The sequence below is a fragment of the Rhincodon typus genome, chromosome 12 (genome assembly GCF_021869965.1).
Source record: "Rhincodon typus isolate 14 chromosome 12, sRhiTyp1.1, whole genome shotgun sequence".
In the NCBI taxonomy this organism is placed as follows: Eukaryota; Metazoa; Chordata; class Chondrichthyes; order Orectolobiformes; family Rhincodontidae; genus Rhincodon; species Rhincodon typus.
The window spans coordinates 13,795,761-13,819,775 of NC_063343.1; the positions used below are offsets into that span (position 1 = coordinate 13,795,761).

The following is a 24,015-nucleotide window of genomic DNA, read 5'->3' on the forward strand; positions in this document are numbered from 1 at the left end:
TGACCTATCCCCTTCCTAACTCCCTACCTACACTCACCTTTCCTGGCTCCATCCCCGCCTCTTCCACCTGTTTGTTTCCTCTCCACCTATCCTCTCCTCTATCCCTCTTCTATCCGCCTCCCACTCTCTCCCTATTTATTTCAAAACCCCCTTCCCCTCCCCCTTTTCTGATGAAGGGTCTAGGCCCGAAACGTCAGCCTCTCTGCTCCTATGATGCTGCTTGGCCTGCTGTGTTCATCCAGCCCTGCACCTTGTTGTCTCGGATTCTCCAGCATCTGCAGTTCCTACTATCTCTCATTCTCAATGAGTTTATTTCTTACTGAAAGCTCTCTGGAATTATTTTTCACCAATTTCTTAAACCTATTCATATCATGCCTTGCCATACCAACACCACTCGGATCTTATCTAGTTCTGTACTGATAGTTACAGCACAAGAACAAAATACAACAGGCGCCATACATTCAAAATTAACTTTGAAAATTCCGGGATTATTCTGAAGGTCAGGCGCCATTTATGCAGATGGAAACAAAGGGCTAGATATTGTCACTTTCCGACTGTCATTTTTGGGGAGTTTTGTGGTAGGTGCCCAGTCATGCCCCAGAGCAGCTTTTCTCATGCCATCTTTTACTCCTCACCTCATTGGTAACCTTTTCATGCAATCAAAGTCCCACTGTTGCTGGGAACTTCTGTCACCATATTAAAAGCCCAGCCGCACGCTACTTAAGATGCTGCAAGCCAGGACAATCTCGCATACTTTTGTCTTAGGAAACCAAAATGTCTTAGAAAGGGAAACTAGCACTCTACTCTCCCAGATAAGGACCTGGAAGCTCTGGTGGATAAGGTGTTCTAGAGATGACCATTCTTTACCAGGTGGACCACCAGAAGAGGCCAAGACACCAATATAGCCAGGCTAGATACAAATAGAAGCTGCATCAGTGCTGTCTCCAGGGTTTGATGAAATGTTCAGAACTGTAGGAAAAGATCAATAAGCTTTAGTGTTCCATAAGGTTAAGTCTTTGTACATCAAACAGCACCAATGCTCATGGGCTTACCAACCCTACAACTGCATGCAACATTTTCACTCATTGGCGCTCATCTACCTCATTCTCTACAACTAGCTACCCTTTCTATCCTGTGCCTAAAAAGCTATGCAGTCCACAGGGCCTGGTACATTCCAAGTAAGCACAAAATGAGTTAGAGCTGAGAAATCCAAGAGTCATAAGATACATCCTGTGTGGATGAATGAGATGGTTGTGTCCCAATACACTAAGCAACCTGGCAGAGGCATGCACATCAAAGATGTCCCAAGCTACAAAGCTAACACTTGAAGTGAATTCTGAGTTAGTCCCAAATCAACTACAAATAATGTGGTGAGACTGCAATTTTGCTGATGTCAACTTTGATGAACAGTAACAATGCAACTTTAAGGACTTGTTGGTGAGGAGGCATTAAAACAGAAGCCTGGAGAAGCAAGCTTCATCATCCAGCCAATTGCTCTTTCAAGTCAAGAACTGTCACCATCTAACTTCTCAGGAAAGGTGGGGAGAAGTGGAAACTGCATACAAATTTGGCAAACTGGAACATGAATCAGATGGAAATACATGTAAATAAGGTAAAGTCACTATTTATTTGCAAAATTCTGGCCTTGCCATTGAAAACTTAAAGGGAAAATAGGAATTTTATTTTCTCAACATTACCAGTCTGTTTTTTTTCATTCTCACCATATTTTCTCTTATTTCTGTCACTTTTTCACAGAATTGATTTTCGAAAGAATTGTACTTGTGACATTCCAGAGTTTTCTCAATCAGTTTTCTACCCTCTACATCATCCCAGATTTTGAGCCCTAGTTTCTAAAGTTGGGCTTGAATCAACAAACTTCTGACTGAGAAACAAGAATGCTATTCAAGAGGTTACAGATCTGCAACTTGCTGCATTTATTGTTAATACCAAGGCTAGGTGGTGCAGTGACCACACCTACACACACGCACACACACACAAAATACAGCTGCGTAGTGCTATGTTATTGCTCAGCAACATAGCAAGCACTTGCCTGGAACAAATATATTGCTGCCCTCGTCATCACACTGCAGGGCAGACTCAAATCCCTGAAATAAACGCAAAATAGAGCAGACGCTAGCGAGCCTCTGTTTCTGTCTCCACACACAAGTATCTCCAACACTTTATGTTTCAAACTCCTAACTGTTAGCTCACTGAAATCAACAGCCATTTCACCTCCTGTTGTGATGGTCGACAAATACATTTCAATATGATATTTACAACTTCGAAAGAAGTTTAGTTCAGTAAAATATCAAGTTAATTCCGTTCCATTCACAGGACTGTGGATTGCTGATTTCTGCATAATGACATCATTGCAGTGTGACAGAATTAACATCTTAGTTTGTGGTTTAATTAAATTGGCATTACTGTACTGCCAAAACATCCATGCAAAAGCATAAGTTAATATCACTCTTGGTGTATCTAATGGATTCTTTCAATCTAAACATAATTGGCTATATCCACACCATCATGCATATATATTAGACATTCATTGGTGTTTATGCAATTGGACGACAGAGTTTTACTGTTCTCTGTACCTGTGTGATAACAGCCATGTGTGTGCAAAGGCATTCTGGCAAAGAATATTGTCACGGGAGTGTCATGTCACAGCCGCCATCTATGCATGAGCAGGTAGCCAACTTGGTGCTGGCAAGACACACTCTTTCCACTCTCCCCCAATTCTACCAGACATGTGCAGCATTTCCACCATTTTGTGTTTTTTGCATGTAGTTAAAACAATTGTTTCCTATTTTAATCCACCATTCTCCAGCAATTTACATTAAGCTTGAAAAAAGCAAATGCTCAGGGTGTGGGTATTTTGAGCAAAGCCAGCACTTATTGCTCATCCCTAGTGTCCTTATACAGCTGAAGAGTTTGCTAGTTCACCAGAGGATAATTCAGAGACAACTGCATCAATGTGGAAATACAGTCACATTTAGGACAGACAACAGGTTTCCTTCTCCAAAGGATGCCAATGAACCAGTTGCAAATTTACCACAATACAACACAGGGCCAAATATACTGACGCCAGTATTTTATCTCCAGATTTATTTTTACCTATATTCAAATTCTCAAATTGCCATAGTGGGATTTACATTTATATTCTCTGGACTATGAGTCCAGGCCAATAAACTTATTGCTGGTTCTGGGACATAGAACAGCTATTTTGTGCACTATCTGCCTACACAACAACTGCTGTTGGATTTCAAGATGATTCATTGCATATGAAGAATTTTGAGACATTTACGACAAATATGTTTCTTTCTAAACACAAGTTTAAAAACCTTTCTAAACATATTGTACAATATTCATGGTTACTGACATAGACCAAGCTAAATCAGAGACTGTGTATAAAGACAAAATGCATTTACTTCATTACCTCAGATATGATATTCTCTTTCAACAGAAACATAAAACATTTTAGCAATAGCAGTCTAGAAATCTGCTTTCAGGTTTGTATGCACAGGATTTCATAAATGGTGTTCAAGTCCTCAAGATGAACTACCAAATGCAGCCTAGTTTACCCATACATCTCGGCATTTTTTTTGGTTTTGTTTTGACTCATGACAAATTAAATGCAACTGGTATATATTATTAAACTATGGAAAATAGAATTCACATTTTATGACATAGTACAGGCCGTATTTCTAATACCATAATAAAACTAGATCACCGAAGAAAAAACACATTTTTATATAGCTTGATTCAAAACCCTGGATATTTAAAGACACTTTACGACTGTGTTATGTAAGCTTAACAATTGTCCAAATTCTCAGTAGCGAAAGGCCTGGAAACATTCCATGCAATTAAACATAACTGATGGTGTACTGAAGTAATACACCCTACAGCCACTGTAAAAATGCTTAAAAACTTGAGCAACTTAATCATTTTTCGTTTCCTACAGGCTAGAGTAAAACATTAGACGCATTATAATCCTGCATATATTTTATTCCCAGCGGTAGAACAAGGTTATTAAAACAGTCGTACTTTTTTTTATATAACTATGTTGCATAAAACACATAAATAAAAATAAATGAATCCACTTGGCTGTAAGATATTTCTTTCTGATATTTCAGCATTCAGATGATCCACTGACTGTACTCTTTTTGCTTTGAAAGGTCGAGTCTAAATGCAACCTGACAGTAGCTGGAGTGAGTAACCTATCAAATCCCCATTGGTTCTGCTCTTTCAGTGACCAGCACATTAATACCATTTATCACTGCCTCTTTACAGACAAATTAATCTACCCCTATAGCAATGTTTATCTACTTTCTATCAATTGCTTATTCAAAATCAGCTGAATATTTATGGGATTAATCTTATTTACTAGTTGGCCCAAGTTGAATTAAAAATGATATCTAATTTCCAAAGCACAGCACATTTTGGAGATGCCTGCTAATTTGCACTGACTGTCAGTATGTAGCTCCTAATCTTTCTATAATTGAATAATATAATGCTATAGTTTCAAAGGCTAATTATTCAAAAATAGAAAGTACCATTAATCAAAAAGACAGGAAAGGCAGCAGCTTTGCTAAATATTCTCACATCTCAAATACTTTCAATAATGATTACACAAGGGGTTCTTCCCTTTATGACTTTTCATTTGAACCAGTTTTCCACTGATTTTTTTTCCTCTAAATTATTACCAATAATGGATTTTAAACCTTTTATAATGTATTATTATTAGTTTATTGGTTGGTTAAGTATTCCAAGCTAAGGGTGCTGACTGCATGAAGTTTATTGCCAAGGAGAAGCCACTGCACCACTACAGAAGTTTTAATGTCTAGCAATTCACTTTCACTTTAACCCAAGAAATGACAAAATACCAAAGACCAAATGGACTTGTTGCTTGCAAGTTTTACCTTACTGCAGCTGCATTGTCAAGCAATAAAGTAAAAAAAAACAGTTAATTATTTTAAGATTATTCATGATAATAACAAAAATCATCAGCTCTGATTTCAAGACAGGAGTAGGTTATTGTAAGTTCTGATTGATACACAGATGACTGGGAGAATGACTATAAATGAAAGTCTAACTTACACTGATAAGCAAATCAACAAAAGAGATTAAGTGTTCGTGTGCTGACAGGGAGGTATTACTCAACACAATATCTTCCTCCTCATTCAACTTCTGACTTCACCTTAACGTACAGTTATACTCTCTTGCACTCAACAAGGACAGGGACAATGAATACAAACACTATTTTGAATAGACACCCACTTACTATCTCCCAACTGCAATGTTGCAGCTGACTGAATAAGTGAAAAAAGATACAGCATCTTGAAATCACAAATCAGAGAATGCATTGCTTTGGTTTGTCACAACTAAAGTAATCTGTGCTAACCTTATTTTACTGCCAACTCTTTGTGTTGATTTGCATCATCCTTTTCCTTTGTCCAAATCTGTTTTTAATAACATCATTCCCTCTACCTCAAAAATCACATAGCAAAGGATTCCATGTTCTACCAACACTCTGTAGGAAGTACTTATTCTCCTTTTATTTTGCTCCTGATAATCAAATTACCAGAGAAAACTTAATACAATCTGAAGTTACACAGCTGTTAATTGTGTCGTAAGAGAAGGCTGTCACTTTTAACTCCATTGGTCTATTACAGCATATCTGCTCACTCTAAATGCACTGGTGTCTGTGCCATTTTGCTACTGATTCAACCCACTAAAAACAATATTTTACTTGCTTCTCAAATCATTTCATAATTTTAAAAATTGAAGAATCCAGGGGTCACAGTCTTAAAAGTAAGGGGTAACCATTCAGGACTGAGATGACGAAAAATTTCTTCCCTCAGAGAGTTGTGAACCTGTGGAATTCTCTCCCACAGAAAGCTGCTGGGGCCAGTTCATTAGATATATTCAAGAGGGAGCTGGGCATGGCCTTTGTGGCTAAAGGAATCATATGGACAGAAAGCAGGAGTGGGATACTGAAATTGCATGATCAGCAATGATCATATTGAATAGTGGAACAGTTTCAAAGGGCCAAATAGCCTATTCATGTACCTAATTTCTCTGTTTCTACCCTTTAAATTCCTCCATACCAGTGTAAATATATTCAAATTTTGAAATAAAAAACTGAAAGAACTGTGGATACTGCAAATCAGAGACAAAAATAAAAATTGCTGGAAAAGCTCAGCAGGTCTGTTGGGGGCGGCACGGTGGCACGGTGGCTCAGTGGTTAGCACTGCAGCCTCACAGCGCCAGGGACCCGGGTTCGATTCCAGCCTCGGGCGACTGTCTGTGCGGAATTTGTACATTCTCCCTGTGTCTGCGTGGGTTTCCTCCGGGTGCTCCGGTCCAAAGATGTGCAGGCTAGGTGGATTGGCCATACTAAATTGCCCGTAGTGTTCAGGGGTGTATGGGTTATAGGGGGATGGGTCTGGGTGGGATGCTCCAAGGGTCGGTGTGGACTTGTTGGGCCGAAGGGCCTGTTTCCACACTGTAGGGATTCTATAATCTGTGGACAGAAATCAGAGTTAACGTTTCAGTTCGAGTGACCCTTCCACAGATGCTGACAGACCTGCTGAGCTTTTCCAGCAATTTCTATTTTTGTTTCAAATTTGAAAGTTGGTCTTCACAACTGTTTGAAAATGGTAACTTCAATGTGATTGCACCGAAGTTTTTATTGGAGAGAGTAGTTAATAAGATGAATTCAGGCAAATTGACTGCCACTTGAGCTCAAGAAACAGAGGACAGAAGTAAATCTAAAATAAAAATGAAGGTGAAATGGAACTTTTTTTACAGGGGTAATAGAGTAGGAGAATAACTAATAAAAACCGAAAGAACTGCGGATGCTGTAAATCAGGAACAAAAACAGAAGTTGCTGGAAAGCTCAGCAGGTCTGGCAGCATCTGTGAAGAAAAAATCAGAGTTAACGTTTCAGGTCCGATGACCCTTCCTCAGAGAATAACTACCTCGGAAAATGTTCAAACCAAACAGTATATACAAGTTCAAAAGAAGGAAAGGCTTGAGTCATTGGGAGGTAATATCTGAAACATGATTAGATTCTTTGAGTCTGATCATCTTGTCCTTTTCTTATTGAAACAAAACCAGCAGAGATCTGCAAGACATTTGTGGTTAAAATAGTAGATTAAACAATCCCACTAATTTATTTATCTCTCCAGTGCCATCCCCTATCAGAGAGATCAATACAAAAAAATCTCCAATACCTAACATTTATTCATCCCCAAAATAATTCTAATACACTTCTTAAAAGCATTCATTCTAGTTTAGGTATCGGAACCAGTCTCAGCATTATAATACTTCTTTTACAAAGTCAGATTGTCTCAGGTATATTCTCCAGTTAAGAGAAAAATGCACTCTTTTGTATTAAGCCCTATAACACACCTTGGAATTAATGTCAATAACACAGAAATTTAAGCTCATCATTTTGACTTAAATTTACAGTTTGATCAATTTCATTAATTGGCTGGCCCTTGTTCTATGGAGGCATTTTTTTCAAATAAGCTTTCATTGGAAAATGATTGCAATTTCAGTTCAGGTACTGAAGAAAACTGTTTTACTACTTAATTTATTTCCAAATAAGTTAATTTTTAAGATTATTATTAAATGATTAATGAAAATGAAACAAGACATGACTCATAAGGAAAACCTGTTCACCATTCTAGAAAACATTCAGTTTTTCTCCACACATCCTCAACTATTTCTCTAGAACTCCAGAAGTTCTTGCCCCAAATGCCCTGGGGTCCATTCCATGAGCTCACCATATTTTGTGCAGATCTTTAACTGCCAAGAAGTGGTATCCTCAAGTGCAGGAGGTGAGTGGTTCAAGCCCCAAAAAGCAATGTCGATTCAGGAAAGTGCAGGTTTCTGTGCAAAGTTGGCACTGGACTCCTTCACTGCTCTTGACATTGAATGTGCATTCTGGTAAGCTTCCCATTGCACCAAACATTCCACTGTGTATATACCCCCAATCATTTACTCTCATGTGGCCTATTCATGTCCTCATTTTAGCCCTCTACATCAGTGTTCTTGTGTGACCTCACCCTCTGGCGAGCAATGCTTCCACTCTTCACGATTCATTTCCTTGGCTCCAGCACACACATACACACAAACTGTCAACACATGCAGATTCCACCTCTGTGTTATCCTCCAAAATACACAGTGTCAGTATCTCAGCTGATAGGTTTATGAAATAGAGTGAGGGTGTGCCTTATTATTTACCATCTTTTTGTTCTTCCACCATTATTTGTGTGCAGATTATCATTATTTGGTCCTGAAAATGAAAATGAAAATGGGGCAAGAGCTAGGTTGTGTAGAGGGGAGAGAAGAAAGTAAGGATTTCAGGCTGACACCTTCTACAGTTTGTAATAACAATAAAATGTCCCAAAGCACTTCACATTACAAAATATTACTCAGAAGAACAACTTACCTAAGGAGATATTCAATCCACACTTTTGGTGAAAGTTATAGGTTTCAAAGAGCTATGCTTTAAACAAGGAAAGCCGAGTAGGAGAGGGTGAGGGAGGGAATTCTAGATTTTAGGGACAATGATCCCTCTAAGCTGTGCAGCTGCCCAGAAATCCTCACGCAGGGCATACACTCACAAGTCAACCCTCTTTAAGTCACTGTACATGTTTAGTAGTGCAAAGAAATTTGAATGAGCCAAGCATTTCAACAAATTGCCCACTTCGTCCTAAAAAAATTTAGAGGATACATTGCAATGACCCTAGGTAGCTGATGACATGGCCATGACCAGTGGATCAATTAAAGCAAGGGCTTCAGCAGCAGCTGAGCTGAGGCAGAGGCAAGGAATGTTACAGAGGTGGAAACAGAGTATCCTGAGTTTCAGAGTCAGATATGACACCAATGTTGTGACCAGTTAGGTCCAGTCAGGAAGTGGAATGGCGTATTTAGTTTCGGAGTGGTGATGGAAGGCATTTGGTTTCAATCTTCCAATATTTAGAGATTTAGAGACTTCCAACGCTGGAAGTCGGGTAAGCAGACTACAGCTACAAGTAATTCAGCTACAAGTGGAGGTAAAGCTAGGTGTGGATGCTAGATCTGGCTGTGACGATGCCCTCATCTTGACATCAGGCAATAAATGATGGCTAATGCAGCAATGCCCAAAGAAGTTTAAAACATGGCTTCAAGCGTGTCAGTGGCAATGGTCTCAGCAATGGTTTTTTCAACAATGGTCAGCATTGTCTTGTCCGTGAAGGCTACAGGCACTGTGCTTTTCAGTCCCCTCCTGCTGCCTCTGGTCGTGCAGCCGTCCTGCAAGAAAGAAGGAAGTGGTCTGTGAGTGTCCTAAAATATAATTGGTTGATGTGGCTTTCATAATTGATTAGCTGATGGTGTTGTATGATGAGATGTGGAGTTGAAATTTTCATTAAGAGTGTGAGGACAAACTGAATGAGTCCCATTTATAGGGATCTTTGGTGGCCAGTGATTGGGAGGAGTGGCCAGGAGAGGCGAAGTTGTTTAGAAGGTATTTGAAAATGCATTTAATGACCCTGCCCCTTACTATAAATTTATTAAATCTCTTTACTACACCCAAGTGACTTGTGCCTCTACTGCTGTCATTAAATTCCAAGGTTCTGTTCCCAATGCCTTCTCATCATGTACCTGGTGGGTGAACTGGCCTACTAAAGGTACAGGACATCTCACCTCTTCCAGTATGAGGTTGACATTCTACCTGCAGTTCATTTAACGGGTGTAGGTTAATTGAGTAGTGCAATTACTGTAACCATTTTTGACAGCTAATTTAATGTCTACCCAAAGTTTTGAACTGCAAAACGCTGCAGCTGCTGAAAATGTATGATTCTCTACTGGGAGGCCCTCAGCAGGTCAGACAGCATCTGTGAACAAAAAAATCAGCATATCTTGTTGTAACAAGAGATTTGAACATGTAGACAGCCCAAAGATCAGGAAGCAGAGATTCTTTATTCCACTATCATCAATTCATTACAAACTGGAAGGGAAATTAAAGTGAAACGAGGAATTATTTACAGTATGTACATGGAACAAAGCCTGTGGGTTAACACTGGTCCGAGAAATACTTTGTTTGTCTGTCCTTCCATCCCATCAGCCTTCCTTTCACCAAAGACACTTTTCTTTCTAGTGACAGTCTGTTCAACAGCCCTCCCTCAAAGCTGTCACCTGCTGGCCAAGTACATCGTGCTCTATCTTTATAGTGTAAAAACCATGTTTGCTCAAAACTCATACATTAGGGATTAACCTTGCAATTTGTATGTGAGCCTTCAACAATTCAATTACTTTAACAGAAGTGAACACAGTACTTAAAATATGATCTGTTCAGAGTATGGTATAATCCAAGCACAACTTACTCTTATGTGCACTTTACTGACTTTTCTATATAGGCCACCATTATATTTGTTTTTTTGATGATGCTCCACGGTGATTGCAAATCCTTAACTATTTTGGCAATAGTCACATTACATTAGTTTATCAACCAATACTTCGTATAAGCAATATTTCTATCAAATGCCGTGTTCATGCTTCTATCGATTTACATCTTATGTAATTCCTGAGCTGACTTCCAATAATGTTATCCCCTCAGTCTTTTTTAGAATCTGCAAATTTGACTGATTTACATTGAGCTCCTGAATCCAGGCCAGGGGTACTGCTAATTGGAAGCACAGGCGGATTGGTTCAGCAATAGATTTCATGAACTTCTGCAACATTTCAGATTAATTGACACAATAACTAAGCTCTTTCATTTCTACATTTGCAGCAAATTTACAATTCGAGCACAAAGGTCTTCCTTACCTCATTTTATGGTGCAGTGGGAAACAGAGGAAGGATGAGAGCCAATAGAACATAGAACATAGAACATTACAGCGCAGTACAGGCCCTTCGGCCCTCGATGTTGTGCCGACCTGTGAAACCAATCTGAAGCCCATCTAACCGAAACTATTCCATTATCATCCATATGTTTATCCAATGACCATTTAAATGCCCTTAAAGTGGGCGAGTCTACTATTTTTGCAGGCAGGGCATTCCACGCCCTTACTACTCTCTGAGTAAAGAACCTACCTCTGACATCTGTCCTATATCTATCACCCCTCAATTTAAAGCTATGTCCCCTGGTGCTAGCCATCACCATCCGAGGAAAAAGGCTCCCACTGTCCAACCTATCTAATCCTCTGATGATCTTGTATGTCTCTATCAAGTCACCTCTTAACCTTCTTCTCTCTAACAAAAACAGCCTCAAAACCCTCAGCCTTTCCTCATAAGACCTTCCCTCCATACCAGGCAACATCCTGGTAAATCTCCTCTGCACCCTTTCCAATGCTTCCACATCCTTCCTATAATGCGGTGACCAGAACTGTACGCAATACTCCCAAGTGCGGCCGCACCAGAGTTTTGTACAGCTGCAACATGACCTCATGGCTCCGAAACTCAATCCCTCTACCAATAAAACCTAACATACTGTACGCCTTCTTAACAACGCTATCAACCTGGGTGGCAACTTTCAGTGATCTATGCACATGGACACCGAGATCTTTCTGCTCATCCACACTACCAAGAATCTTACCATTAGCCCAGTACTCTGTATTCCTGTTACTCCTTCCAAAGTGAATCACCTCACACTTTTCCTCATGAAACTCCATTTACCACCTCTCAGCCCAGCTCTGCAGCTTATCTATGTCCCTCTGTAACCTACAACATCCTTCTGCACTATCCGCAACTCCACCGACTTTGGTGTCATCCGCAAATTTACTAACCCATCCTTCTACGCCCTCATCCAGGTCATTTATAAAAATGACAAACAGCAGTGGCCCCAAAACAGATCCTTGAGGTACACCACTAGTAACTGAACTCCAGGATGAACATTTCCCATCAACCACCACCCTCTGTCTTCTTACAGCTAGCCAATTTCTGATCCAAACCGCTAAATCACCCTCAATCCCATGCCTCCGTATTTTCTGCAATAGCCTACCATGGGGAACCTTATCAAATGCTTTACTGAAATCCAAATACACCACATCAACCGCTTTACCCTCATCCACCTGTTTGGTCACCTTCTGAAAGAACTCAATAAGGTTTGTGAGGCACGACCTACCCTTCACAAAACTGTGTTGACTATCCCTAATCAAATTATTCCTTTCTAGATGATTATAAATCCTATCTCTTATAATCCTTTCCAACACTTTACCCACAACCGAAGTAAGGCTCACTGGTCTATAATTACCAGGGTTGGCTCTACTCTCCTTCTTGAACAAGGGGACAACATTTGCTAGTCTCCAGTCTTCTGGCACTATTCCTGAAGACAATGACGACATAAAGATCAAAGCCAAAGGCTCTGCAATCTCCTCTCTAGCTTCCCAGAGAATCCTAGGATAAATCCCATCCGGCCCAGGGAACTTATCTATTTTCACACCTTCCAGAATTGCTAACACCTCCTCCTTATGAACTTCAATCCCGTCTAGTCTAATAGACTGTATCTCAGTATTCTCCTCGACTACATTGTCTTTTTCCTGCGTGAATACTGACGAAAAATATTCATTGAGCACCTCTCCTATCTCTTCGGACTCCACGCACAACTTCCCACTACTGTCCTTGACCGGCCCCAATCTTACTCTAGTCATTCTTTTATTCCTGACATACCTATAGAAAGCTTTAGGGTTTTCCTTGATCCTACCTGCTAAAGACTTCTCATGTCCCCTCCTGGCTCTTCTTAGCTCTCTCTTTAGGTCCTTCCTGGCTAACTTGTAACTCTCAAGCGCCCTCACTGAGCCTTCACGCCTCATCTCTACATAAGCCTCCTTCTTCCTCTTGACAAGAAATTCAACTTCTTTAGTAAACCACGGTTCCCTCGCTCGACCACTTCCTCCCTGCCTGACAGGTACATACTTCTCAAGGACACGCAGTAGCTGTTCCTTGAACAAGCTCCACATTTCAATTGTGCCCAGCCCCTGCAGTTTCCTTCTCCATCCTATGCATCCTAAATCTTGCCTCATCGCCTCATAGTTGCCTTTCCCCCAGCTATAACTCTTGCCCTGCTTTATATACCGATCCCTTTCCATCGCTAAAGTAAACGTAACCGAATTGTGGTCACTATCACCAAAGTGCTCTCCTACCTCCAAATCTAACACCTGGCCTGGTTCCTTACCCAGTACCAAATCCAATGTGGCCTTGCCTCTTGCTGGCCTATCTACATACTGTGTCAGGAAACCCTCCTGCACACATTGGACAAAAACTGACCCATCTGAAGTACTCGAACTATAGCGTTTCCAGTCAATATTTGGAAAGTTAAAGTCCCCCATAACAACTACCCTGTTACTTTAAATACTTTAAATACATTTCAAATATTGTCTTTCTTCTCTATTACAGGGATCAGTTTTGCACTCACTTCCTGAAGGTTTTACTGTGCTAGAATATATTCTATGGTTGCACACAGTTATCTGCTACCCACTTCAGTCTTCATCAGCCACAATATTAATTCCCAGCATCAGAATACTAAGGAAAGCCTGAGAAACTTGAGCTATTCAAACTTGACCATGAGAAGAAAAAACAAAATTTAACTTCAGCCTGTCCTCCACTAATGGCCACAACTTTATTCTTGGGGTCGGGAGTGGGCACCATGCCTGATCTTTTCTCCTCCCTGGTCCCAGAATCAAAGGCAAATCATTATATCTCCCTTGTTGTACCAGCCGAGATCAGCTCACCTAGCAGGGGTTGGAAAACAAACCTAGAGGTTGCTGGTTTACTTAATTGAAAGGTTACACCAGCCTGTATCTTTCTCTATAAGGTTATCACTGGCAATTAATTTCAGAGATTATCCTGAAATTGCATGTTTAAACTTGTTAGCAATAAGCAGCATCCTTGCGATATTGTTCTTTATTAGGTAGTCAGCATCACAATAAAATTCTACACACTGCTGAGACTCTCTCATTTACAATAATATTGTACTGAGTGTTGAATTTGTTATATCATGCTGCATCACAATCTTCCTATGAGCTTGCTGTGCATCACTGAGGCACAACATCAAATATGTTCAATTACATTGTTAATATGCCACATATTAAGGTTAGACAGATGTTACCTTGAAAGGATGTGAATACAGATATTTGTTCATTTACAATATTACTGTAGTCAAATTAGGGCTGTGACATTTCTTTGTGAGCAATGTAAACTATCATTTATGTGCACACTAATTGCATCATATTCATTCACATTTTACTTTTGATGATTTTCTCTTCTCTACCAAATTTTCTGCCTCTTATCATTTCAAAGACACAATCATCTCTCCTATGTTTCAACCAATTGTGCAGTCAGTTTGAGATAGTCTGGAAAATGTAGAAAGGCTATTCAACAAATGTAGGCATTGCAACCGAAACAGAACCCAACATCCACACACAAATACACTTTCTGGTAGCAATTTCTGATTAGCAAACAGGAACATCCAGCCCAAAGAAACTAGTGACCCATATACTTAAACTACTATATAGGACCAGTAAGGATTATTGTCATATTAATAGTAGTACCTTTACTCAAGTCCAGAGAGGCAATCACTAATTCTCTAAGTCACCTACTCTGTAAGAGCTAAAGAGTCAGTCCAGGGGATTGAGACTGTCCCCATATTCCATTATTTGTACTTTTTAAAATTGTTATGGGCTCTGCTTCTAAAACAGTGTCTAATGAGGCATTCCACAGCCAATCAAACCTTGGTGCAAAATATTTCTCTGAATATTTCTCTCCATTTCTTTTTGGTGATAATTAATCTTAAACTTTTGCCCTCTGTTTACCAATTTGCCCAACTATACAAAAGGTTTTCTTTCCAATCTTATCAAAATGCTTTTGTAAATTTTGAACATTACTATCTGATTCCTTAATATTTTGTCACACAACATAAATCAGATTTCTCCTCTTCACCATAGGCTCTCATCAGCATTGTGAAACCCCTCGACAACTGTGAATCTCTTCCATAACTTGTCCATTGTGAAACACCTCCACACATTGTCCAATGTTAAAACCCTCACTGATTTTTTTCATTATTATTTTAATTTTTATTCTTTTATCAATGTTCCTTTGGAGCAGTGAACTTGGAAAGAGAGCTGAAAATGACTTATAGACTTTGGGAAACAACTTGTGGTAAAAGGAAAAGAATAGATCAAACAAGCTTTTATTTGTTTGTGAGGCCAGGCCTGGAGGTTAATTGCAGATTGATGCCTGATTAAAAGAGCTCAAACGAGCACAGCAACCCCAGGAACAGCATTACATTTAAACAAATATCGGAATCTGGCTATTGATGAGGTCAGAACCTGCAAACTGTTTCTGGCAAGTCTGGAAGGAACCCTATAATCAAGCAGATGGCACATGTTGAATGATAATTGAGGCCTAGAGAGAAGGCTGTCAGTCTATCAGGGCAGGACCAGAGCTGAATTCTTGTTTTGAACTTTTCTGGGGAGATCAATTTGGCTGCTGGTGACACAGCATGAACATTTGGAACTTCCCTGCTTAACCTCCTTCACCAGCTTGTGGAAGCCCAGAGAGTCAAATGCCGAGTTAGAACTATTATACCTGTACCTGACTGAACTGAAAAGGTGACCCTGATCGATGCTTCCAGAAAAGCAACTGCACATCTGTATGTGTGAAACAAGGTGTCATGAAAACCATTTAAGTAATCTGGCCAGTTTTGTTGTTTTATTTACCCCTTAATGGTGTTTGCTTGTGTGTCTTTTGTGTAAATGGGAGCTGAAAACAAATGTTTTGGGCTTAAAGTAGAGATAAGGGGGCCTCACTGATGATGTTACCTAGCATGGTGACAAAATGTCTGAACAAAAACAAGCCAGCTCGGCGAGCAAGTCAACAACCTCAAAACCTTTCCTGATTTATCTTATTCCACTTGAGATCCCTAAGGGCCAACCACTCTGAGGTGGCTCCAATAGTAAAATTTTCAATGTGAAGGAGAGAGTTACTGCCCATTAATTTTTTTTAAAACCTGCCAATTATACAAATACACACTGTTTCAACAAGTTGAGACCCATTAATCTTGGAAAACTAGGATGCTGAACCAAGTCATGCTGGCTCATTTATGACAGCTCCTTGATTTATTCAGGAAGTTGATTTTGAGAACTATTGCCTTCCATTGAATTTTATTTTGTCAAGCAATGGTCCATACAAGCTGTAATCCAAATCACTCATAAGGTATTTGAAGGGTTTACATACACAAAAGGTAACTGGACTTTTGAGGTTGGTTGGCTCGCTGAGCTGGTTTGTTGTTCCGCAGACGTTTCATTACCGTGCTTGGTAACATCCTCAGTGCAGCCTCTGATGAAGCGTCGGTGTGTTTTCCCGCCTGGCTTTTAAACTCTGGGGTCCGTTGCGATGGATTGCCTCACTTCCGGGTTTCCTCCGTAGTGGAATGTATATGGGGTCGAGTTCAATGTGTTTATTTATAGCCTGCTTCGTGGACTTTAACTTTAACAGTGCTTCTTATATACAAAGAAGCAAAATACTGCAGGCATTGGAATCAGAAATAAAAAATGAAAATGCTGGAAATACTCAGCAGGTCTGGCAGCACCTATGGAGAGAGAAATAGATTTAATATTTCAAGCCGACAGCTTTATGATCAGAACAGTATTTTCAGTATTTTCTGGTATTATTATTTCTTGTTGTTCTATTCAGTACATCATTTCAAGGAACGTCCAGTGAGCAAATACATTTATTTCTATCTGTAATGCAGGGACTGCCTAATACACGATCAGTGGAAACTTGAAATTGCAGATTGTTACTTGCTTTCTGGCCAATTTATGGAAGCATCCAATTCAAAGGTTTAAAGTTTACATCTTAAACAATGTGAATTAGATCTTTTTTTTCCTTTCACAAGCTATCTGGTGATCCACAAAACAGGAGTTACAGCAACATACAAAGTTAACGTGGGATATGATTTCTCTGCTTGAAATTAACTAATTAAGAACTATTAAAAAAGAGCCATTGTCAACCTACAGTAAAATTGCTGAAACTATATATGAATATAAAGGTACAAAGTAAGATGGCTTCCTTAACATAGAGGTGAAAGATTTAGAGTCATTCTAGAATCAGCTAATAATAGACAGGGTGATAAACTAAATGAACTTATTGGGCTCCATCATTTGTACTTACCCTGTTGATTTTTGAGAATTTGACTGACCTTATCACCAGTGTCAAACCTGCAGTTGGCTACTGAAATCTTTTAGCTCTACAATGGTAGTATATTTGCAAAACAGTCAATACCCATCAGCTGTGAAATCAATTATGAACATTTGGAAAATCATAATCAAATCAAGCAGTGTCAGCATGGCTTCATGAAAGGGAAATCGTTCTGGCTAATTTATTAGAGGTTTGCGAGAAAGTCTCAACCAGAGTGGATACAGGGGAACCAGTACATGGTTGTATTTGGATTCTAGGAGGTGGTCAATAAAGTAAATCACAAAAGATTAAGTCATAAGAGCTTACAGTGTTAGACGTAATATACTGGCATGGATATAAAACTGGCTAATACATAGGAAGCTGTGAGTTGGGATAAGGGGTTGATTTTTGGGTTGGTGAGCTGTGACCAGTGGGGTTCCACAGGGATGAGAGCTGGGCCTGCAACTGTTTACAATACAATACATGTTAATGACTTGGAGGAAGGAAGTGAATGTACTGTAGCCAATTTTGCAGATAACATAAAAATCGATGGAAAGGCAAATTGTGAGAGGGATAGAAAAAATTTACAGACAGATATTGACCAGTTAAGTAAATGGGAAAAAAGGTTGACCAATGGAGTATAACGGAGGAAAATGTGAAGCTGTTCATTTTGTAAAGGCGAACAAAAAACAGAATATAATTTAAATGGAGAAAAACTGCAGAAAGCTGTGACACAAAGAGACTTGAAGGTACTCGTGAATGAAACACAAAAAAGCTAGCTCACAGGTGCAACAGCTAATCAGGAAGGCTCATGGAATGGTGACCTTTGTATTCCAACCCCTTGAAATAAAGGAAGGGAAGACTTACTGCAAATGTATAGGGTGCTAGTGAGACCACATCAGGAGTACTGTCAGCAGTTTTGATGCCATTATTTGAGGAAAGATATCATTTCATTGGAGGTAGTTCAGAGAAGGTTAGCAAGGATAATCCCTGTATCCTTGAGGGATTGTCTTATGAGCAAAGGCAAAATAGGTTGGGACTCTATTCACTGGACTTTAGAAGAATGAGAGGTGATATCATTGAAACACATAGGATTCCTTAAGTGACACGACAGGGTAAATACTGAAAGAATGAGAGTTTAGGACCAGAGTGCACAGTTTCAGATAAAAGGGATGCCAATTTAAGACTGAGGTGAGGAGGAATTTCTTCTCTCAGAGGGTTGAGAGTCGTTGGAACTCCTTGCCACAGAAAGCTGTAGGGGGAGAGTCCTTGTGTATATTTAAGGCTAAGATAGATCAATTCTTGGGTCAGTTGAGAAATCAAGAGTTATGGGGTAAAGGCAGGAAAGTGGACGTGAGAAATGACGGATCAGCCATGATTGAATGGCAGAACATGCTTGAGGGGCTGAATGGCCTACTCCTGTTCCTACTTCTTATGGTCTTACCTAGCTCTAACGCCTTCCTAAAACTGTAGTTAGTTTTCAAACAACTAATCAGTGCCACAGATTTTTAAACAAAAAATGCAAATTATTTCTCATCTCTAATTCAGTTCCAATGGACAGTGATTAAAGAACTATACAGACTATGGGAAGTCTTGTGACTTACTTCTGTTGAATGGATCAATCAATATGGGGAAGTTACTACAATCAACTTCAGTACTTTGGAGCAGAAAAGGGTTAAAAAGGTGGCGGGGACAGCAGCCAAAGGCTTCACGCTTCATCACAACCCAAAATGCATGTGTATGATCTTTAACCAAGGACTGGCATTCTCTTCTTTGACTAACAGCATTCCCAAACTCCCTGCTATGAGATAACAAGATGTAGAGCTGGATGAACACAGCAGGCCAAGCAGCATCAGAGGAGCAGGAAAGCTGACGTTTCGGGTCTGGACCCTTCTTCAGAAATGGGGGAGGGGAAAGGGATTCTGAAATAAATAGAGAGGGGAGGAGACGGATGGAAGATGGATAAAGGAGCAGCTAGGTGGAGAGGAGACAGACAGGTCAAAGAGGCGGGATGAGGCTGGTAGGTAGGAGGTGGGGGTGGGGCTTAAGGTGGGAGGTGTGGAGAGGTGGGAGAAAGGACAGACAGGTTAGGGAGGCAGGGACGAGCTGGGCTGGTTTTGGGATGCGGTCGGGGGAGGGGAGATTTTGAAGCTTGTGAAGTCCACATTGATACCATTGGGCTGCAGGGTTCCCAAGCGAAATATGAGGTGCTGTTCCTGCAACCTTCGGGTGGCATCGTTGTGGCACTGGTGGAGGCCCAGGATGGACATGTCGTCCAAGGAGTGGGAGGGGGAGTTGAAGTGGTTCGCGACTGGGATGATGCGTTTTGCAGACAGGAAATATAGGCAAACTTCCACATTGTTATGTATACCCTTAAGTCACAGATATACCAGGAATATTGGGTACAGAAGCGGTTAACTTGAATACAGAAGCTTTCTGAATTACAGCTTAGCCTGATATCCTGCATTTCAACAAGTTGCAGATCAAACTGCATCGCGATTTACTTTATAGCTTGTGATAACATTCTACAAATAGGACCTGCAAGTTTTAGGTGTCATCCTTACTTTGCCCTTAATTGCCTGGAGTGAAACAATTAATGGATTAATGTAGACTTCCTTCAGACATTGTGATGAGATCTGTCTGGAAGACAGTGTGAATCTTGCCCATTGAAGGCATTAAGTTCGAAGAGCCAAAAGAAACCTATGACAGTGTGACCAGTACATCAGAAATTATTACACTCTCTTCTCTGGTACAAATCCTTGTCATTACCAAAGTAAATAGCCACAGTGAAACTCAGTCCAGGTGTTTAATTATTAGTGAAGACTTCAGAGATAACAATAAGGAGTTGAATGAGAGAAAATGCTTACTTCCCCTTTTGTAAACAACTTAACCACTGATTAAAAGGGTAACTAATTTCTATTCCCAAATTGATAATATTCAGTCTAGCATTATTCAACACATTATCTTCTAGGAGTCTAGACCTGAATGTGAACCATTTGGAGGATGCCAGAATCTAATATGCTATGGGGTTTGAAGTGAGAGTCAGCATTGCTGATTTCCATAGCGCTCCTGGGCAGGTATGGTGGAGTGCTGTCAATACCTGCACACATGCTCATGATATGCTCCATATTTAGTGGAGAAATCAGTTGGACAGGTTAGGCTTAGCTATTCTTAAAAACGATAAAGACCACTTTCCCAATCTGTAGTTTAGCCACACAGATAATCAAAATGGCAAGATCAATCTTGGTTTAGTGAGCTTGATGGAGCCTTTACTTGGGAGGAGGCAAAAGCAAGTACAGAATTCAGGAAGATGGACAGTGAAGTTCTTGACCAGATTGACAAAAACAGCGAGCAAATGTTACAGGTTTTGGCAGATTTAAAAGTAGACAAAACAAAAGTAGACAGGTTGCTAAGGGAGACAAGGGAGAAAATTAGAGGGGCCTTGATCAAAATTTTTAAATTGTCCCTGGCCATGGCGGAAGTGCTAGAGGACTGGGGGGTCTAATGTGGCTTCCATTATACAAGAAGTGTAGTACAGATACGCCAAAGAACTATACATCAGTGAGCCTCACACCAGTGATAGGGAAACTATTAAAGAAAATAGTGCGTGCAAAAAGTACTCTCCATTTGACTGGATCCAGGGTAACTTGGTAAGTTGGATCCAAAATTGGCTCAGTGACAGGAGACAGAGGCGGTGGTAGAAGGCTTTATATGAAACTGGAGTCCAGTGTGACTTGGCATACAATAGGGATCACTGATGTGTCCCTAATTGTTTGCAATAATCATAAATGATGTGAATGAGAATGTGGGACGGAATGATAAGCAAGTTTGCAGAAGACACATAGATTGGCCAGGTGATTGACGTGAAGAGGAAGTTGTTAGGTTACAGGAGGATATAAAAGGATATATAAGAAGTAAGATGGGTAGATCATTGGCAGATGGAATTCAACCCTGATAAATCTGAGGTCATGCACTTTGGAAGAAGTACGATGACAAAGGAATAGTCAATGAATGGCAAGACACTAGGAAGCTCAGAAATTCACTAGTATTTTGCCTGGCATGGAGCATTTTGTCTACGAGAAAAGGGTAGATAAGCTCAAATTAATTTCTTTAGACCACAGAAGATGGAGCAGGGATCTGACAGAAGTGTATAAGATTAAGAGGGCTGTGACCAGGGTGAATAGAAAGCAGCTTTTCCCCTTAGCTGAAGGGTCAACAACACAGGGATATAGCTTTAAAGTGAAAAGCAAAAGGTTTTGAGAGGCTTTGAGGAAAAAGCTTCTCATCCACAGGGTGGTGGGAATCAGGAATACACTGCATGGGACGGTAGTTAAGGCAGGGAAACCTCACAACCTTTAAAAAGTCTATGAATGAGCACTTTAAGTATCATAACATTCAAGGCTATGGGCCTAATGTGGGAAAGTGGCATTTGTGTAGGTAGTAGTATATTTTTTTGGCAGTACCGATTCGATGGGCCAAATGGTTTCTTCTGTACTTTATGATTCAATTTAGGGTGACATGATGGCTCAGTGGTTAGCACTGCTGCCTCACAACGCCAGGGACCCGGGTTCAATTCCATCCTCAGGCGACTGTCTGTGTGGAGTTTGCACATTCTCCCAGCGTCTGCATGGGTTTCCTCCAAGTGTTCTAGTTTCCTCCCACAGTCCAAAGATGTGCAGGGTAGATGGATTAGCCATGCTAAATTGCCCCTTACTGTCCAGAAATGTTCAGGTTGGGTGGAATAGCCATGGGAAAAAACGTAGGGTTACATGGCCAGTGAATCTAGCTGGGATCCTCTTCGCAGAGTCGATGTGGACTTGTTGGGCTGAATGGCCTATTACCACACTGTTGGGATTCTGTGACTGAATATTATGGGAGAATACAATTTGCCTCAAAGCTCCTGGGCTAGGGCAGAAGATGAGTTAGCAGGGATGGAATGTGGACATTGGCTGACAGGAAGATTTTGGAAAAAAAAAATCACAGCTAAAGCAATCCTAGACCGAACAAGTAGCTCCCACTGGTAGAGCAGTCATGTGGACACTGAGTGAGAACTGTGAAAGACCCACCTGCCGAAACCTCCAGCCTGGGCTTATACATGAATAACAGCCACATGTGAGAGGGTTCAGATAGCCAACAGCCTCCACGGAACAATTCCTATAAAAGACTCAGCTGGGTAAGGAGGAGTGTCAAATTCTGGGAGAAAATTGACAAGAGAAATAAAAACGTAGAACATTACAGCACAGTACAGGCCCTTTGACCCTCGATGTTGGGCCAAATGGCCTATTACCACACTGTTGGGATTCTGTGACTGATAAAAGAATTATACAGAAATTATAGCATAAAAAAAGGCATTCTGCCCAACTGGTCGATGACAGTATTTATGCTGTACGAGTAATCTCCCAGCTCACTTCATCTGAACCTATCAATCTGTACCTCTATTCCTCAGCCTCCTGACTGCCAAGTTGAAGCAATGCAATACACAGGTGAACCATTGCCAGGTCTCTTTAATATTTAAAACAATCCTCAATCACATGAAGTAGAAGTAACTGATTATGTTTTATATCAACCATATTACATTCGCTGTATTCTTTAAAGTGTTCCTACTGAGCCAGAAGTCAAAGGCCTACCTTTGAGGATCTGTGAAGCTGGTCACCGATGTATGTTTTCCGAAACTGATCAAAGAAACTGAGCAAAGCAAGCTCGACTTTTTCATTTCCTGACTGTGGCAGCCTGGAGTCAACCAAATTCACCAGCTGAAACACACTGAAAAAAGTCATTAAAATTTAACTACCAATGAACAGTCATGGCTCAGTAGGAGCAATCTAGCCCCAGAATCAGAACATCCTGAGATCATGAACCATTTTAGGGACTTGACAATAATTCTAAACTAGCAGTTCTGTACTGCCGCAGGTACTGCTTTTCAGATGAGAGGTTGAATCACAGCCCTGTCTGCTTTCTCAGGTGGATGTAAAAGTCTCACGGTACTTTTAGAAAAGCAGGACAGATCTCCCTAGTATCCTGGCCATGGCCAATGTCAATATACCTTGAAAAGCCTAGTAATTGAAGAGTGCCATTATTTGAGGGTTTTTGAGATCTCAATTTCCTACGATGTGAAGATGGGGAGGACAGAGGGAGTGACAGAGATGAGAAGGGGAATGGAATGATGGAGGTGTGGAAGTGGAGGATGTGAAAGTGGGCAGGGAGATGTGAAGGAGGAGGCTGTGCTGGAAATGGGGTAGGAGAAGGAAGAGGTAGAAACATCAACACAGAACAAGAACAAGAACAAGAACAAAGAACAATACATCAAAGGAACGGGCCCTTTGGCCCTCGAAGCCTGCAGTGACACATTTTGCCCTTCCATTTTAAAACTGTCTTCACTTACAGGATCCGTATTCCTCTGTTCCCTACCTATTTATGTATTCGTCCAGGTGTTTCATGAATGCTGCTATTGTGGCTGCTTCCACCACCTCCTCTCACAGCGCATTCCTGGCACTCACCAGCTTTTTAAACTTGCCATCTCCCCTTTCCCCCACCAACATCTTGAACCTGTGTCCCCTAGTAATTGACCACTCCACCCCGGGAAAAAGCCTCATACTTTCCACTCTATCCAAGCCATTCACAATCTTATAAACTTCGATCAGGTCGCCCCTCAACGTACTGCATTCCAGTGAAAACAAACCCAATCTATCCCACCTTCCTTCATACCTAAAATTCCCTATACCAGGCAACATCTTCTGTACTCTCTCCAAAGCATCCACATCCTTCTGGTAGTGTGGTGACCAGAACTGTATGCAATATTCCAAGTGTAGTCTTACTAGAGTTTTATAAAGCTGCAGTATAACTTGCCTA

At 40.6% G+C, this 24,015-nt stretch overlaps 1 protein-coding gene across 1 annotated transcript in view; it reads right to left on the minus strand.

Moving 5' to 3' along the window:
• The window catches only part of LOC109934887 (ran-binding protein 17-like), a 557,500-nt gene extending 533,795 nt beyond the window's left edge, over positions 1-23,705 (minus strand). The window contains exons 1-2 of the mRNA XM_048603939.1: positions 23,664-23,705; positions 22,794-22,919 (exon numbers count right to left, since the gene is read on the minus strand). Of these exons, the coding sequence (XP_048459896.1) occupies positions 22,794-22,919; positions 23,664-23,705 (168 nt within the window). The remainder of the gene's footprint in view (positions 1-22,793; positions 22,920-23,663) is intronic.
• Positions 23,706-24,015: the final 310 nt, after the last annotated feature.